The 17,807-nt window shown below is 50.5% G+C and overlaps 6 protein-coding genes across 6 annotated transcripts; 3 read left to right on the top strand and 3 right to left on the bottom strand.

Annotated features, from left to right (window-relative positions):
• Positions 1 to 1,395: 1,395 nt before the first annotated feature.
• AFUA_1G14750 (zinc-coordinating transcription factor SFP1) lies at positions 1,396 to 4,679 on the top strand. Its single transcript, XM_747751.2, has 3 exons — positions 1,396 to 2,355; positions 2,455 to 3,514; positions 3,583 to 4,679. Exons 1-3 carry the CDS (start codon positions 1,712 to 1,714, stop codon positions 3,895 to 3,897), a joined length of 2,019 nt encoding a protein of 672 aa, XP_752844.1. The 5' UTR covers positions 1,396 to 1,711; the 3' UTR covers positions 3,898 to 4,679.
• A 604-nt stretch (positions 4,680 to 5,283) lies between these two features.
• Positions 5,284 to 7,035, bottom strand: AFUA_1G14740 (transcription initiation factor IIA large subunit; the record flags this gene model as incomplete). The annotated part of the gene is made up of 3 exons (XM_747750.1): positions 5,284 to 6,342; positions 6,762 to 6,863; positions 7,018 to 7,035. The coding sequence occupies 3 exons, from the start codon at positions 7,033 to 7,035 to the stop codon at positions 5,284 to 5,286; spliced, it is 1,179 nt and encodes a 392-aa protein (XP_752843.1).
• Positions 7,036 to 7,908: 873 nt separating this feature from the next.
• On the bottom strand, positions 7,909 to 9,768 carry AFUA_1G14730 (WD40 repeat domain-containing protein; the record flags this gene model as incomplete). Its single annotated transcript, XM_747749.1, has 1 exon — positions 7,909 to 9,768. One exon carries the CDS (start codon positions 9,766 to 9,768, stop codon positions 7,909 to 7,911), a length of 1,860 nt encoding a protein of 619 aa, XP_752842.1.
• A 420-nt stretch (positions 9,769 to 10,188) lies between these two features.
• On the top strand, positions 10,189 to 12,973 carry AFUA_1G14720 (Kelch motif domain protein). The gene is made up of 3 exons (XM_747748.2): positions 10,189 to 10,671; positions 10,745 to 10,831; positions 10,894 to 12,973. The coding sequence occupies exons 1-3, from the start codon at positions 10,341 to 10,343 to the stop codon at positions 12,726 to 12,728; spliced, it is 2,253 nt and encodes a 750-aa protein (XP_752841.2). The 5' UTR covers positions 10,189 to 10,340; the 3' UTR covers positions 12,729 to 12,973.
• Positions 12,974 to 13,162: 189 nt separating this feature from the next.
• AFUA_1G14710 (glycoside hydrolase family 1 protein) lies at positions 13,163 to 15,345 on the top strand. Its single transcript, XM_747747.2, has 5 exons — positions 13,163 to 13,579; positions 13,651 to 13,842; positions 13,911 to 14,383; positions 14,443 to 15,028; positions 15,094 to 15,345. Exons 1-5 carry the CDS (start codon positions 13,518 to 13,520, stop codon positions 15,230 to 15,232), a joined length of 1,452 nt encoding a protein of 483 aa, XP_752840.1. The 5' UTR covers positions 13,163 to 13,517; the 3' UTR covers positions 15,233 to 15,345.
• Positions 15,346 to 15,628: 283 nt separating this feature from the next.
• AFUA_1G14700 (putative MFS allantoate transporter) lies at positions 15,629 to 17,417 on the bottom strand (the record flags this gene model as incomplete). Its single annotated transcript, XM_747746.1, has 5 exons — positions 15,629 to 16,659; positions 16,718 to 16,902; positions 16,955 to 17,054; positions 17,116 to 17,146; positions 17,223 to 17,417. The coding sequence occupies 5 exons, from the start codon at positions 17,415 to 17,417 to the stop codon at positions 15,629 to 15,631; spliced, it is 1,542 nt and encodes a 513-aa protein (XP_752839.1).
• Positions 17,418 to 17,807: the final 390 nt, after the last annotated feature.

Below are 17,807 nucleotides of genomic sequence, written 5' to 3'. Positions count from 1 at the left end.
ACTTCCCCAGAGATGACTATGGGCGGCTCACCGTTCATGATTCTTTGAATGAATGCGGCTAGTCTAGCGATAGTGCTGAGATAGAACGGCTGATCTGGCTGTCAGCCACAAGTACTGACTAACTACCTATTAGTTGTATGTCGAGTTCAGTCCTTGTGATGTACGGAGTACTGGGGACCGGCTTCAAAGGGAACGCTAATTCCGCTCTACAGCTTCCCCGAAATTTGTCCTCTCCATGCGAGAGGTTCAAGATTATGATCCATCTCAAAGTAATTAGTTTTCAGACAATGATGTTTTTGATGACCCGTTGATGATCCGTTGATGTCATTAAAACGTTGCTAGAGCGGGGGACAAAGTTTCGACGAAGTCATCACTCGAAGTTATTGAGCACCTCTAGCGTTCTACTCCGTATCAAGGTTTCGAACTCCTTGGCCTGAACTCAAGAGGACCAAACGCACCTGGGCCCGTATACTCAATAGAACAAGACGATGCATAATATGAGCCTTGGTCGAGTTTCAGTCTCTCAGAACTGACAACAATACTTCCAATACTTATCGTCCATTATGAGCACAGCTTGGCTACGTCAATCAGCATGTCCAGTCACTCTCATGAGCCCCAGTGCTCGGTCTAGACAGGTAAATGGCACCTAAATCAGTTAGATTGTGTACTTCTACGTGGACAACGGAAAGCTCCGGCTCCCTCATTGCCTCCGATTTGGATGATTCGATATCTATAGTTTATTGTTCCATAATCCAATCCTCTCGATTCGTCTGAGGCTGAGCAGTGGAATTGAGATGCTTGCTACCTTTGCATATTGCTCTTGATGATCACTGCCTGTTAAATGGTGCTAGAGTGATGTACGAGTGTCGCAAGCACAATGTATCAGGGTATTATTATGTTGGAGAGCCTGGATGGAAGATCAATTAGGTAACTTTTGGGTAAGGCTGGCAGCTATACCAGTACATTACAGTACATTACAGTACAAAGTCTAGTGTACTTTTGGGCATCCCTCAACTTCCATCGCCCGTTAATACTGCTGTGTCTAGCGGTCCACTTACTGGCAATTAGAGGTAGAAATCTGTAGTTATCTGGACTTTTCAGTTACGTAGAAGAATACCCAAACTAGCTAGTACAATTTAAATGATTCGATGTTCATGCGCTTCCCCATGTCCCTGAAGCCTTGGCTGCCCAGTGATGGCCTCATTTAACCTAAGATCCTACCACTCAGATCATCCCCTGTCCACCGTAGTTTCAGATTGGCTCGAGTATGAATCATTCGGCCCGCGTAATTCACAGGTCCTGCGCTTACGTTACGTATCGAGCATGACCAATTACTACAACGTTGCCTCCCGTCCATACCGTACCAAGGATTAAATACACTATTAGTCCTCAAAACCCTTCCAGTTTGCCAGTTGTTACTCCCTGGCAAGCCATAGTTGTTGGAAAGAAGGCCGTCTTCGGAGTACATTTGATTTCCTCGATCATCCTTACCATCATATTATCCTTCGTGCTTTTCTACTCAGTCTAAATTCTTTTTCAAAGCATTATTTGTCTACTTCTCTGGTTTGTTTCCTCGAGGGCATTCCACCTCCCGTCACTTTTCCCGAATCCGTCGTGGTTCCGCAGGCCCAGTAAGCCAGAGCGGGACGACATCCGAGGGTGGACTACCTGTGTGATCCCGCGCAAAACCGCCATCAAGAATCACTCCTTCATGCTCGGCTCATCAGAGGAAACTCTCAGTTCTCCTCCTTCTCTCCATTACTCTCCTTCTATCGCAGAATACGATCGCGCCTCTACTCGGGATACGACACCTGTCACTACCCCTCTCGGGTTTGGCGTATCGTCTCGCAAACCAGACAGGGAAAAGGACTCAGGTGGCTCGTGGGCTGGAAATTCACTAAACACCGACGACGCTCGTTCACCTCACCACGATAATCAAGATTTTCGAACACAGCTTAAAGAGGACTTTGATTTCCCTCTCTTTTCATCCTCTCCCCTCACCTTCAACAAGATGACAGGAACAGCTACTCCGATCGACATCGCCACTCGCCAGACCTCAGTCTCTCCTCCAGGACAGCAGGCGTCAAATCTGACATCTGCCCTACAGAGAGCTGGGACTGGTGAGCGAACAGGTAGCATTTCTCATCCCAGTGGCATCGGTATCAATGTCTTCAAAGCCCCGCCTCCCCGCAAAGACTCTCTCAGTGCAGCCTCCGCACAATGGGGCAACGGAACGAAACCAATCTCCATGGCGGGGTCTAATCGCGATAAGCCTCGTCGGGAGTCGCTTGCTGGAAGCTTGGTTGGTGGTATGAGCTGGGGTGGTGTCTCTGTTGGAAGCTGGATACGTGACGAGTGAGTGACTGGCCTTTCGTAGAGTTCTGACGGGGTCATTGCGATTCTGCGGCACAACTCGATTCCAGCGAGCAGTGTACTGACATTCTCATTTCTTAGTATCATTATGACTGGAACCTCCCCGTTCGCTTTCGGACAATCTCCCTCTTTCCATTCCTCTTCCTATTTGCCCAAACTGGAAGCCAACTTCATGCGTGATTTCTCCTGCTGTGGCATCACTCTCCCCACTCTTCATGATCTGTTGCAGCACTACGAAGAGGCGCATGCTACCAAGTCACCTCAACAGAGTCATCGTCCAAGCCAGACTGATGGGCGAGCTGCGCTTGCTGCTGCCGCGATGGCGCAGCAACAAAACCAACAGATGAACAACCAAAGTCGAGGTCTACAAGCGGATAGAGGTGGGGATTTACAGCGAAAATTGAGTCCGAACCCGCAGCTTCAGCCACACTCTGACCTCGACACTATTGACGATATGGAGCTGGATGACGCTATGGGGGACAGTGATCCGACGACCTCACAATTATTCTCGTCCCAGACGCAGAACAACACGCAAAATGGATTCGGAAATTCTAATCAGAGAGGTCCCCAGCTCAATCTGTCTATGCTTCCGAGTCATCAGGGTTTTAAAGGCTCCCAACCAGGAACGCCAGTTCCGTCTGGCCACCCACTATCATTGCAGAATAATCCCACGGTTTCCTCGGTTAACACACCAACACTCATGGCGAATCCACTCCAGAATTCGCAGTTCAGAAACACGCCGGATTCTTCGGCACCTGGAACTCCTGCAGAACTCGACGAAAACGTGATTAGTGGTTTTGGTGACTTGGGTATGCAGAATAATGCTCTGCTACAAGGTCAATCGCAGTTCAGATTTGCTGGTAACAATGACATGGTAGACCTTTGCATTGACGAACCGGCGAAACGTCTCTTCAGCCCTACTGGAGGGATCAATACTTCTAATGCGCACTTCAAGCTTAGTGGAGCGCAATATGGTCCTAACAGTGAAATCGCTCGACGGATACGGGAACAACAGCTGTTGGCAGGTGTCCCCGACACCACAGCTTTGCTTCCCAATGAAGAGCCCAAGCCCTTCAGATGCCCCGTCATTGGATGTGAGAAGGCGTATAAGAACCAGAACGGTCTCAAATATCACAAAGCTGTAAGTGACTCTGTCTGGAAAGTTACCGTTTGGTATGGAGCTTTGGTCGCTAATGCTTTCGCTTGTAGCATGGTCACAACAATCAACAATTGCATGATAACGCAGATGGTACTTTCTCGATTGTGAATCCAGAGACATCGACACCATATCCTGGTACTCTTGGTATGGAAAAGGAAAAGCCGTACCGCTGCGAAGTTTGTGGGAAGCGCTACAAGAACTTGAACGGTCTCAAGTACCACAAATCTCATTCCCCGCCATGCAATCCCGATTTTCAGCTTGCTGCTGGTCGCAATCTGGCATTCGGTGGAGGTGTTATGCAGGGGCAGAACATCAATGTGGCTGGGGCTGGCCTCCCCGGTATCGGCGAAGAAGGTCTTCTATGAAGTGCTTTCTCACTGCGATATTAGCGATCCTCTATCTCTCTACGCTAATTTGACTCGATGAACATCACGGCGCTCGTTGCACTACGTACGATTTAATGACCGATTCGGTGGCTTGGAGTTAATATTGGTATGAACGTCATGTCCTACTCAAATGACTAGCGGCTCCTTAGACGGCCGTGTCATGGATTGTTAATAGACCTCTTCGGAGGCTTCTCGTGACCTATTTTGACCAGGGTCCTCGCTCAGTCCCTGGTGAAGGAAATTTGGGACTTTGTGGCCTCCCTGAATGCCGATCAGTGCTTTTCTTTTTGCTCAAACTCGCCTTTCGGCCTTGCTCCTACCATCTGAGAAGGATAAGAATGCACTTGTCCTGAGCGGCATATTGAAAATACAGCTGTTTTAGGTTTTGTCCTCACACGGGTCGAGCACATCATTCTGGGTTCGGATTGTTCCAAGGATCTATGTGACTGGCTTCCAAAATGCGGGTGTCGGGTTCCTGGAAACAACAGAAAAGAAAAAAGTCTCGGTACATGGCGTCGATTCTGTAGATAGGGATTCCAGATTGGTTATTGCTGTTTGCTACTTTCTGTCTTTCTGCCCCGTTATCTCTTGAGGTGTTGCTGGAGTCTCGTCATTCGCCCTGCGAGTTTTCTGCTGGTCTGCTTTTTTGATAGAGTTCCTTTCCTTTTCTCGACTCTTGATTCCCATCGTGAGATTTTTGGTTGTAGCACTAGGTTAACCAGGAAAAGTTTCTGAAAATCGCACGCTGCTTTCTGTTCCGATCTCTACGCACTTGACTGAAGTAATTGTAAATCAGATCGTTCTCACTTCTGTTTGCACAATGAACTAGATCTGATGCGTTATAACATGTAGTTCTACGAAACGAGTATAAGAGAAGAGGAACGAAACCAGCAGAATTCCTGGATGCATTGGCTATTCTAGTACAGACAAAGTCAAATAACAGCCATTCTCAAAAGTAGAAGCGCCGTGCACAGCAGGTGGAAATAGCGCAGTATCGTTTGTTTAACGGAGAAATTGTGAGATGGATGAGTCCTGCTGTGATTCCACAAAATGAGATCACCAGAAAAATAAAGCAGCAGACTTTCCGCTTGCACCGTACCGTCCAAGGATATATCATTTCAACGTGGCCAACTCCCGGGTTCCTTCTTCCGTGCGATACTATGACATTCTGGCAAAGAAGTTTTACAGGATCAGGTGAAAGGAAAATAGAGCTCCAGGTGAAGAAGGAGAGATGCGCATTCCGAGAATGAAATCTTATCCGAATGCTAGCAGATGATCACCATTCAAATTCGCCCTGGCCTTTGTGGAAAACGTATCTATTTGGCTCAGCGTCTGCGCCTTGGTCAAAAGTAAGGCTTTTTGAACTTACTCCTTGCCGCCTGTGGTTAGGATACCATCCTTCAGAGTACACTTCCACTTGTTCTTGACGCGCTGCACTTTATCGTACGTACAGAGCATGACCTCTCCAACAGAATCTTCAGCATCATGATCCTCAGCAACCAGGTCATCCGGATCGTCAAGGTCGGAATTGATGGCATCTTCGTCGTCTTCCTCCCTGTCATCGTCGCCACCAGGGCCATCAAACTGCGCCTGAGGCTGGGCAGAGTTCGCGATCGAGTTGATTCCGACAGCAGAATGGGCATCAGTAAGGTGACGTTCCCGTCTCGACGTTGATGAAGAGGACTGACGCTCATCTAGAGGCATAAGTAGTCCACCTCCCTCGAATTGAAGCATACGCTGTCTCAAATGTTCGCGTAGGAACCGATCACCCTCGCCGTTCTGGCGTTCCGCGGCCTCGCGTCTCCGTGCAACCTCCGCTTTCCAATCTGATAAAGCATCGGCCCCTGCACCATCTGTCTGAGAATTAGTCATATTGGGTTGGGGGGCGGATGAATAGCCCGGCTCTTGTTTGATGGCTGGCGTCTGTCCATTGGGCGTCTGTGCAGGGTACTGAGGACGGTGTTGCTGTCCTGGCAGTCCCATAGATGCGTGAGACTGCGCTTGCAACTGACTGACCGAGCTAGCTGCTGCGGCACCGTATCTCTGATGAAGCATATTGGCAGCACGTTCGCGTGCCGACTGAGGATTTGAGGAAGGAGCCGACATCATGTTGCTCATGTGAGGCATTCCCGGTTGCCCATTGAGGCCCGGTTCGCTCTTGATGTGAGATTGCTGCCCCATGTGCGCGGGCGCAGGCGCTTGCATCGGAGGTACCGTCCCCGGTAGGGATTGGGGAAGATGTTGTTGGGGCGGAACATGTTGTTGCTGTGTCTGTTGTGGAGGAGCAGGTCGAGGAGCGTTTGAAGGCACAGGAGCAGTAGGAGGGAGTATTTGGTTTTGAGTCTGAGGAGGGGCGGGCTGTGGTGGCGCAGGATCCCAAGGGAAATGGGCGACACCAAGCGACGAGAGCTTTTTCTGCCAGCTCTGTAATGGGATATAGTTTCAGTAAAATGTCACGGAGAGGGTAATGAGGGAAACAGCATCAGAAAGAAATAGACAATGCAATGGAATAAAATAAACCAGAATAAGATAATCAATACAACAGTAAGATTAGATGGCGAAGATAGCGCCATTACTGTGAACTGTCAAGTGGGCGTGGGCCTTGGCGGACTAATCGCGCCCCTCTCCAAAACGGGCCACAGGAGCGGGTAAAAGCGGCGCGGTATAAAGAGACTCAAAAGCTGGTGTTTCCCCCGGAAGCAGCGCCGCCTCCCGCAATCCTCGGACCCCCGCCTTGGGCCGGGATCGATCACGACAGAACACCGCTCCCTGGGAATCAAGGGCATCGTGATGGTTTTTCATCCAAAAAATCATCACAGAATGAAGGGATATCTTGAACCCACCTTTCGCAGATCTATTAACGTTTGCTGATCGACGCCACTTTCTTCGAAATCGACCTGAGAAGCATCGCAGACCTCCTGGATGACACGATCAAACACCGTGCCCTGCACATCATCTGGTATAAGCCAACATCCTCACAAAATATGGGCTAAGAAGATTATCACGGCGACAAGGAGAAGGACAAAGACAGGGAAAGCCCAAAGATCTCCAGAGTTTCTCTGATCAGGTAAGGTAGGGCTGTCTGGAGATAGCACTCACCACCTGCTGATTAGACATGGTTGCGGCAATAAGATACTTAAGAATGAGAGGACGTAGATCAGAACTTCTTGTTTCGTTTCCTCCTGTTTCCTATACTAAGGTCCAGCAGGGAAGGTGTTGTGTCGGGTCTATCAGAACTGAGCCTCCGTCGCAGCAACGGTCAGTTGCCACGGCCAGGATGCGACCGGTCAGCCCCGACGTAATGACACCCAAGCGACTTCAATCTATGAAATTGGTCTTGTGGATAGTATGTATCCCTGCAGTGAGACTGAATCTGAAGAATGGCAAATATCGAGAAATCCACGCTCTGGTGGGGAATCGGCAGGTAGAGAGAGACGGCAACGCAACGTACTGTAGGGTTCTGGTTGAGGTCAAAGTCGCTCTCCCCGGGCGAAATCCGTCCTCCTCTCGGCATGCTTAGTAATGATCTCCGCCCACTCACTACCTAACTAGTGAACCATGGCCAGATCCAGGAGAGATGAGTGCTTCATTTCATCCTCATCTTCTGTACAGTAATAATTTACTAACTCTTCATTCAAAGAAATGTAATGATAAATTAACTGTTATGGGTCTCTCTTGAATTGAGTGACATCGTCATCTCCCCATCGTCACCTCGAGCGATATCTGACACACCATAGCTTCAAACAGGTTGCCTGATGAATATGGAAGGCTCACTCCCAGTATCAGTCATCTCTACAAAGTGAAATAGATCTTGCAAAGTGGTGAGTTATGTCTTATGAGGGTACCATTATTGCCTAGGCTCTATACAGGAACCTAAAAGAAGTCAACCCATCAGAACGCCTTGCATGCGAAATCATCCAACAAAAAGATGTAACATAAAAGTCAGGGCGTAGGAAACAAGTCAAATTTCGCAGAAGAGCGGATGTCCATCTACCGAATGGTCATAGACTTGGTCATCTGAGCTTTGCTTCCAACGCCACCTTCCCGGGACGCCGAAGCACTGGTACCAGGCTTGCGCTCGAAGATCTTCCAGAATTTCAAACTCTCATCAGCAGCGGCAGTGGCCAGCAATTGACCGTCGGGGCTCAGGCAGCTGTGAAGAACTCGTGTCTCATGAGCCGGAATCTCTACGTTACGGACCAGGGTGGGATAGCTCCAGATACTCAGAGAATTGTCAGGAAATCCGCTTGAGCTGACAATCTCCCGGTAGTGGTTGCTCCATCTCAAGCTGGTGACCTGTGAGCCAGTATCGATACTGTTGGTCCGGGCACCGGTGGTGGTATTCCAGAAGTGGATGTGACGGTCATACGAACCGCCACCCGTCGCGAGCAGGTTCAACTGCCAAGGGCACCAACTCAAAGCTTTCACAGCCGCGCGGTGGTTTGTCTTGGTAAACTTGGGAGCACTCAGAGACCGCGCGTCCCAGATGTTGACAAGGTTGTCATTACCGCCCGTGGCGAGTTGAGCGCCATCGGGTCGCCATTCCAGACCACAGACTTCTGACGTATGGGAGACGAGCTCTGCGACCTTGTGTTGAGCGATGCGAACATCGTGGTTGAAGACGAGACCGCTGCGCGCACCGGTCGACAATGTGTGCTTGGACCAGCCCATCACACCAACACGGGAGTCATGGCCAAACATGCTTCGAAGCTTGGTGCCTTCCTCCACGTCCCAGATCTGCACCTCTCCCGTGCCAAGACCCACTCCAACATATGCGCCATCGCCGCTCCATTTGACACTACTGACATATGTATCAGGAGAAGTCTCTAGCAGGCAATTGACAGATCCAGAATCCGCCGACCACACATAGACATTGCGCTCAAGACCAATAGCGACCTGGTTTCCAGAGCTCCAGTCCAGCAGATTGAGATAGTAATCATCAAGAAGACCAGGGGCGTCCAATACACGCTCAGGAGCGGTCTGAACTCTGCGGCGGAATTGAGAACCTTTGGCTTTGCTCGATTTTAATGGACGATTGTACTGTGCTCTCAAGTCAATTGGCTTTGACGATTCTGGAGGCGGTGGCTTGAAGGCGAGGATGCGAGTGTTCAAATTGACGCCGCAGGCGTCAGCGAGCGACGATTCGTAGGCGACGGCATCGGGCGCTGGCTTGGTGTACGACGTCGTTGAGTTGTCATTGTCCTCAAGACCGAGGTTTTCAAGAGCAGCAGTCAGATCATCATCTACTCCTCGGCCTCCGATGTCGAAGGCGCTCGCAGCACTTGCAAGAACGGCGGATCCTTCACTGCTGCCCGACTTAGGCCGCTGGTTCTCCTCGGGTTTGGCAGTTCCAGTTGTTGTCAGTCCTTCGCTTGCGGACCTGTTGGGAATGAATCTGTCACCAGCATTGTGGGGGATGCGAACGGTTGTCTTGCCCGACCTTGTGCGAGCAGAAACTTCTTTCCGGGCTCGTTCTCTTGATGACGGAGACTGCCCTGAGGAAGGGCCTGTGCCGGTTAAAGACCAGTCCGAGACACCAAGCTCAAGATGCCTTGGTGACTTGCGCGTCCTCGCAATGTTTGATTTGGGAGATTCTCGGTAAGTTTTTGATGTCTTCGCGACCGATTTAGCAAAATATGAGGAGAGATTGCCGCCGTAGACCAAGCGACCGTTGTCTTTCGTAGCATCTGCCGATTGACGAGGAGGCGTGAAGGGAGATGAATGATTCGATGCCACACTCGCTCTTCTTGCGTGAGGAGATGGTGTGAGAGGCATGCGACCGCCAGCGGTCTTGGATGAAAACAGTCCGTGATGGAACTTCACCGGAGTCGATATCAACGGGGTAGCCATGTTTGTAATGTGCAAAACCCAACGAATGGTATATTAAAAGATGCTCAAGAGAAGAAAATGAGCTCCTTGATCTCAAATGCCAGATCTGGTCATTCAATGAAGATGTAGGTCTAAGACGCAACGAAATGGTAGTGTATGCAAGTATAAACCGACAAAACGAATCATATACTATGCAAGCAGATATCAGATACGAGTGTAACTGAGAAAAATGCAAAAGGAAGATGGATTCAAAGACCAGCAGAGCAGAGATCCAGGGGAATAAATACAGCGTATAGTTCTTTCTCCCATGGCAACGGTTACCTGAGGTACGGCTGTTCTAACAACTGATCGGGTTAGCTTCCACATGACGTGCGGCTCTTTCCTTTTTGTTGGGTGCCGATCGTCTTGGCGTTTTTTACACTATTCTTCCTTGTCGTCATTGAAAAATCTGTTCGGGACTTGATCGGCCGACTCATGGGCCACCAAAGAAATACAAATCTGCGTCCTTAATTCTATCGACGTTTCAATTATTTCATTTTTATACCACGGCTGTGTGGGTCAGCAATACGACTTGGGCCTTTTTGCAGAGCCTGATGGCGCGGCAGCCGTCCTCCACTATTACGAGTAATACTATCCGTACATCCCCCCCGGTCTTCGCCCAGTTCCGTGAGGACCCACTGTCTTGGATCAGATCAAGAGATTCAATTCCAATGACTCCCACCCCCTCACTTCATCAGAGACCACAGAGCGCATACCTCATGCCGACCAGTCCAGCTAGAGGTCGCCGTGGTAGCACGGATTATCGCCCGGTCATCCGCAAGGCCCAAGGCAATGTTCCTGCGTGTTTGGTCAATGCATCCGTGACGTATTGCAACAATGAGCAGATCTATGCATTTGGAGGATTTGATCAGTTCACAGACGAAGGTCGATACTGGTTTTATTCTACGGCTCAATCGAGTCTCTACATCATCTCATACTAATGTTGGGGCTTAAATAGTTTACAACCATGTCCTGAGGCTAGACTTGAAAGCACTTCATTGGGAACTTGTGGATAATTATGGCGATATTCCTGGTGTTCGCATGGGTTGGTCGATTCATAGCAGATGCCTTTTTTGACTTCCTCTAATATGTTTCAATACTTTACAGGACACACTGCTACTCTTTATCAAGGCGACAAACTCATCGTCTTCGGGGGAGAAAACGAACATCGCGAGTACCTCTCTGATATCGTCATCCTCGATATTCCCACTTCGACCTGGACTCAACCGGAAATTCGTGGACAAATCCCGCGGGGAAGGGCTCGTCATGCTGCTGTCATTCATGACGAGAAGCTTTTCATTATAGGTGGTGTTACTGGAGAGAACAATGTGATTCTCGATGACCTATGCTACCTCGACCTGAAAACATGGACCTGGTCCCGGAGTTGGAGATTCACAGCTCGTTTCGACCACACTGCCTGGGTTTGGGGGGACCGTCTTTGGATATTCGGAGGCCTTGACCCGGATATGGAACGCACAACAGATATTTGGTGGCTTGATCTCAAGGGCTCGCCGTTTCTTGGAACTCCGTCTTCACAAGGTACCGTGGATTCCCCTGGAATAATCAACAGAATGACTCATAGTCCAGACCCGGTATATAGTAGTCCAACCCAGCAGCTGCCTGGCCGGTCCGGTAGCTACGCGGCGAATTCTGGGAGTGTACAAGTTCGCAACTCCGGTCGAAAGAAGCCAATTGCCCCAGGAGCTATCTCTTGTCATAAGTTCCGATCCGGTCCTTATGTTCCTGCCTTGTTTGCTGGAACCCACTTCCAGGCTCACGCATCTGGTGTCCTCCTCGACCTGATCACTCCTTCCGAAACAGTCCGGACGTATGAGTGCAAGTTATCGGCTTTGGAGCTTGACACTCTTCGTTGGCAGAAACTAGCTGATGGGCAAGAGATTTTCAAGCCCGGGTACCGCTGGCATTATTGTACAGTCGACGCTAGTGGCACCAAAGCCTGGCTGCTGGGATGCAGCCTTGACGTTGGCGCCGCTCCTGGCAACAGTGATGAGAATCATATGAGCGAAGTTCTTTGCATTGACCTGGAGAAATACGGGTTGCTTGGCAATGAACTGGCGACCCTGTCTCCTGATCAAAGCAGGGCTTTGGTATCAGAAAGGTCAGGACTGCCGCCCATTTCTGGGCTTGGTGCCGATCTCTCCGCTGTCTTCGACCAACCTCCAGAATCCGGCAGTGATGCTGACTTTATCATCACCGCAAATCCTGATGACATCGAATCTCCGGACGATGTGGCAGAGGACGTTGCTCCAACAGAGTCTCGGCCGGCGTTCCTGCCCGCGAATGCTCCTACCTCGCCTCCTATTCACGTACATCGCATCATCCTGCAGCTCCGATGGCCGCATTTCAAGCGACTGTATTCTGCGCAAATGGCGGAGTATCACTCTAAGAGAATGCACATTCCTGAACCATACTCTGTCGTCCGTGCTTTCCTCTACTATCTTTACACAGACAGCATATCAGGGCACCCTGAATATTGCTCCAGCATCATCGATGTTGCAGGTATGCTCGTCATGGCGAACCTGTATGACATGCCAAAGCTGCGCCTGCTCTGCGTAAATCGCTTGAGCCGCGAGTTAGATGTGGAGAACGCGGCCATCATCTGGGAACGGGCCGGGCGGACCAACGAAGATTGGTTGATGCGGCGCGCCGCACAATTTTGCCTCAGCCACTGGGGTCGCGTTGTCCGGACCGACGGCTTCAAATCACTCAGTCGTCAGAGCTTGATTGAGCTGTGCGAGGTGGTCGACATGGAAGGTCGGATTGTTGCCGGGCCGGAACTGGAGCTAGTGGGTGCTCTAGGAGCGGAGGGACTTGATCTCAGCAGGGATACCAAACGATCCCGGCCTTCCGTTGGAGGCGCTATGACTGACGACGTGGATGATCTCGAAGGGGACGATGTGGATGGAATGGAGATTGTTTGACCTTGGGGCTCTCAATCTACTCAGACAACTGCACCACGGGAAACTACCGTGCAGGCGCGGGAACGCGGACCACATGACTTCAATGACTTTGTATGACTTTCATATTTTACTACCGGATGGGCATCAACTTTGGCAAACGCACGGATGTGTTTCTAGCAATAAGCATTTTGGGGGAGTTATGGGACCATTACGGGTAAAGCTATGTATGATATTTGACATAACCAGGACAGATAGCCATTACGTCCTTCTTACTTCCTTGAAAGATTACGTCTCGATTATGTATATAGCAAGACCTCCAACAAGTTCAACATAGGTACTTTGAATCGGTTGACGGCCCGTTGAGCCGATGCTGTTGCAGTGCCTCAGGTGCCCCGCCAGGCACCAGCTCCCCGAATATCAGCACGGCGTCATCATGCTAAATGATAGCCATTAATCTTCCGCGCCCCACACCATTATTCCTCTGGGAGCAGCCTTCGCTTCCAGATCTATTTACAGGTCTTTCCACTCTTGGGAACTATACTGTAGAATGGTTGGACCAAGGAACTGGCGACTGGGTGAACCGTGATGCAGTCCATCCATTCTCCAAGACGGTTCCCCGCTCACCCCTCCATCGCTTGATGCAGAGAGCTCTCGAAATGCCAGAAGGACGGACTTAAATATCTGTCCACTCTCCTCGGTCATCCTGGACAGAAATCCTCTACGCATACCACTGCTTCTTTCAGTAGTTGTCCTATCCACTGAAAGGAAAAGAAAGCTGTCTGAATTCATTCCCTCGAGATCCATTCAATCATGGGCTCCACAACTACCTCGACACTTCCTCCAGACTTTCTTTGGGGATTCGCAACTGCGAGGTATATCCTAATCTTATGTTTTCTCTTTTATCGGGGGTTTAACTAATTGTCGCTGTTATTTCCTTATCTAGCTACCAAATTGAGGGAGCTGTGGATGAAGACGGGCGAGGCCCGTCTATTTGGGATACATTTTGCAAAATCCCCGGCAAAATTGCCGGTGGAGCCTCTGGCGAGGTGGCTTGCGACTCCTACCACCGCACCCATGAGGATATTGCCCTGCTCAAGGAGTGTGGTGCAAAGGCATACCGTTTTTCTATCTCATGGTACATCTTTTGCACAGCGTCCGGGCACTAATGGATCTTGGCTGACCCTACCTTGATCATAAATTTAGGTCTCGTGTCATCCCTCTGGGTGGCCGGAATGACCCTGTCAATGAAAAGGGTCTCCAGCACTATGTCAAGTTCGTCGACGACTTGCTCGCGGCGGGTATTACTCCTCTCGTTACCCTCTTCCACTGGGATCTTCCCGACGCCCTCGACAAGCGGTACGGTGGTCTTCTGAACAAGGAAGAATTTGTCGCCGATTTTGCCAACTATGCTCGCGTAATGTTCAATGCTTTCGGCTCAAAAGTGAAGTACTGGATTACTTTCAATGAGCCCTGGTGCAGCAGTGTGCTTGGGTACAATGTCGGCCAGTTCGCCCCTGGCAGGACCAGCGACCGTACCAAGAGCCCCGTCGGCGACGGTTCGCGCGAGCCCTGGATCGTCGGCCACAACATCCTTGTTGCTCATGGAGCGGCAGTGAAGATTTACAGAGAAGAATTCAAGCCCAGAGACGGTGGTGAGATTGGCATTACCTTGAATGGTACGAGTTCTGGCCTCCATGTGCACAGCTTGATGAAGTAGTTACTGATCAAGTCCCAGGTGACTGGGCTGAGCCGTGGGACCCCGAGAACCCTGCGGACGTCGAAGCCTGCGATCGCAAAATTGAGTTCGCTATCTCCTGGTTCGCTGACCCCATCTATCACGGCAAGTACCCAGACAGCATGGTCAAACAATTGGGGGACCGCCTGCCCACCTGGACCCCTGAAGATATCGCCCTCGTCCACGGCAGCAACGATTTCTACGGCATGAACCACTACTGCGCCAACTACATCAAGGCCAAGACGGGCGAACCGGACCCCAATGACGTCGCCGGCAACCTGGAGATCCTCCTGCAGAACAAGAACGGCGAATGGATCGGTCCCGAGACACAGTCACCCTGGCTGCGTCCCCACCCCATCGGGTTCCGGAAGCTGCTGAAGTGGCTCAGCGATCGCTACAACCAGCCCAAGATTTACGTAACCGAGAACGGGACCAGTCTCAAGGGCGAGAGTGACCTCCCCGTGGACCAGATCGTGAACGACGACTTCCGTGTGCAATATTTCCGCGAGTATATCGCTGCCATGGCGGACGCTTACACGCTGGACGGTGTGAATGTCCGCGCTTACATGGCGTGGAGCTTGATGGAGTAAGTTTTGTCTTCGACTCAGAGGTACCGGTCCAGCTGGCTGACAAATCTTCTTTCCTATGCAGTAACTTCGAATGGGCCGAAGGCTACGAGACCAGATTTGGCGTCACCTTCGTCGACTACGCAAACAACCAAAGGAGAATACCCAAGAAGAGCGCCAAGGTCCTCCGCGAGATTTTCGATCAATACATCGAGAAGGCTTAAGATTGAACGACTACGACATGAGTGTTGCATGTACATAAATTACAATTCCTAATTTCATAAAGTTCAAGGGAGCTTTCATCACACGTACCACAGTCAAAGGTGCACTCACCAGCCATTCGATAATTGTACTTCCCATTCTGGACATGGAGTTTTCTCCGTGCCACATGCGTTGCTCCGCATCTATTGTCACGTGGCAAGCCCAAGGCTCCACCATCCCACTCTGCATTTAGCCTGTACACACGTACACAAGTCTCTACCATTCCATTCTTTGTTTTCTGACTCGGACAATCTTCGAAATGCAATGTAGCCAGGGCAGAATCAAGACCATGGATACAACATCGTGAGAAGTTGATATACAGGATAGACTGAAGGATGCTTTGAATTGGAGCCAAATCTTCATAACGCATAACGAAAATTCTTTGACTTCATGTCAGTCAAGTCTTTGAACCCATCAAGGATGGCGGCTTCCTCGCGCCGCGAGACATCATCGTCCGGCGATGGCTTGCGATCTCTCCGCAGATTCTCCCATTTCATATATGTGTACGAAGCAAGCGCTAGGACAATCATGCCAGCATAACAGATCAGCAGACCTGCCAAAGCGGAGTGGTACCGGGGCGCTTCCCGGGCGAAGAAGATCTTGGCGCCAGCGACGTGACCTGCTGCGAACATGGTGAACCACATGCCATTGGCCATTGAGCGCTTGGTATGTCCGGCGACGTTTGTCGCTAAGAGGTTCCACGACACGATGATTGGGGCGCCGATAATGTACTGCAGCCAGGTGCAGCCGACCAGAGTCCATCTGTGGTCGAGGCTGGTGAATCGGATGCCGAGGAGCCCACCGAACGGGATGAGGCATACTGCGGCGAGGACGAGGCAGCGCGAGTCGCGGACGTAGGTCGCGATCAGGCCGCAGATAGGCACCACAACGGCTTGGGTGACTCCAGTAGGGAGCTGGAGAAGGGTTGCGTAGATGCCGTTGAAGCCGAAACCCTTGATGAGCGCCGAGGAGAAGTTGGACACGCCGCCGTTGATGACGCCGCAGCCAATTCCGATTCCTAGGCTGAAAAGAACCTTGGGGTCGTATAATGCTTCGAGGGCCTGATGCGGCTTGATCTGCTTGGTTTTGACTCCGATCATGTTCTCTGATACTCGCTGAACAGCCACGACGCGTTGCCGGTGGGTGAGGAACTTTGCGGAACTAGGGGAGTCGGGCATCAGCCAGAGAAAGAGACAACCAGTGGCGAAGTTCATCAGACCAATCGTCAGGAAGATGAGCTGCCAGCTGTGAATATTGGTATTATGAGAATGGCCCACTCCGAAACTGAGAAGCGCTCCGATCATCGTGGCCATGCCGTTGCCAGACATCCAGAGACTCATACGCAGAGGCTGTTCAGATCTCTTGTAGAACATGGAAGTGAAACTCATCACTGCATTAGTCAGTCTCCGAGTCCGCTGCAATGGACGACACAATGTATTGGAACTTACGGCACGGACTTACGCATGCCTCTGCCATGCCCAACAGGAATCTCAAAACCAGGATACCCGCATAATTCTTAGCGCCGATATGCGCAATAACGAGCCCGGCCCAAATGATGATGACTCCACCCATATACTTCGCTAGGGGCAATCGTTGAATCAGGAGATTCGCCGGGATTGCCCAGAACACGTACCTTGTCGGGTTAGCGAAGTCGGCTCCGTTGTATGAGAAAGGGTCTGGAGTACCCAAAGTAGAAAATAGCAGCAACCCAAGAATATCTCTGGCCTTCGAGACCGAGATCTGGGATCAGGGTATAGGCCGAGGCATAGTTGAGCGAAAGCTTGTCTATGAATCACAAATGAGCCCGTCTTCTCAAGCATCGTCCGAGGGAATGAGCATGTCTAACCCAGAAACTGCATTACAAAGGTCAAGTATAGCTGTGCAGCCGAACCGTCAGCGACTGATACACAGCACAACGCAATCAGCAAGACAGGGGATCCTGCAGGGACGTACAATTGGCAATATCCTTCGATCTAACATCTTGCGCACTCGGATCCCTTCTTCCTCTATTTCCTCTGGCGATAATCGCTCCACCTCCGCATAGAGGTTTGCTCCAATGTCTCTAATATCCTCAGGTGCAATATCATCCTTTTTCTCCAGACTGTCGGAGCATCGCACATCTAACTCGGCCTCCTTAGTGTCGGTCATGGTTGCAAGATCAGCTGGCTTAGAGTGCAAGTAAACGGCGTAACAACGAAAGTTGAGGGGTTCAATCTACCCATTCCCGTAGGAATCCTCCCTGTCGTGATTCCAGATAGCTTAAACATACCTGAGAAGATTCTGCAAAATATACTGTTAAAGCTGCTGGTGGATAGCACACAAGGTACTCTATTTCTTGGCACTCAGGGCATTTTTCGTTATCGTAGACTGTGCAACAAGCCAATTGCCAAGCATCATTTCTTCGCACAAAAATGGCTGATCAGGCAATTAGCGGACAAAGGTTCGATCGTCCGTCAGTTGGTGTGGTTAAGATTCTCGATACGCAGACCAAAGATGGCTGGTTGGATGGGCACTGTAGGGCATCGATTCTAGCGTCTC

Source organism: Aspergillus fumigatus, chromosome 1, assembly GCF_000002655.1.
Source record: "Aspergillus fumigatus Af293 chromosome 1, whole genome shotgun sequence".
In the NCBI taxonomy this organism is placed as follows: domain Eukaryota; kingdom Fungi; phylum Ascomycota; class Eurotiomycetes; order Eurotiales; family Aspergillaceae; genus Aspergillus; species Aspergillus fumigatus.
Note: the sequence above shows the minus strand (reverse complement) of the source record. Positions and strands in the feature narration are given on the sequence as shown.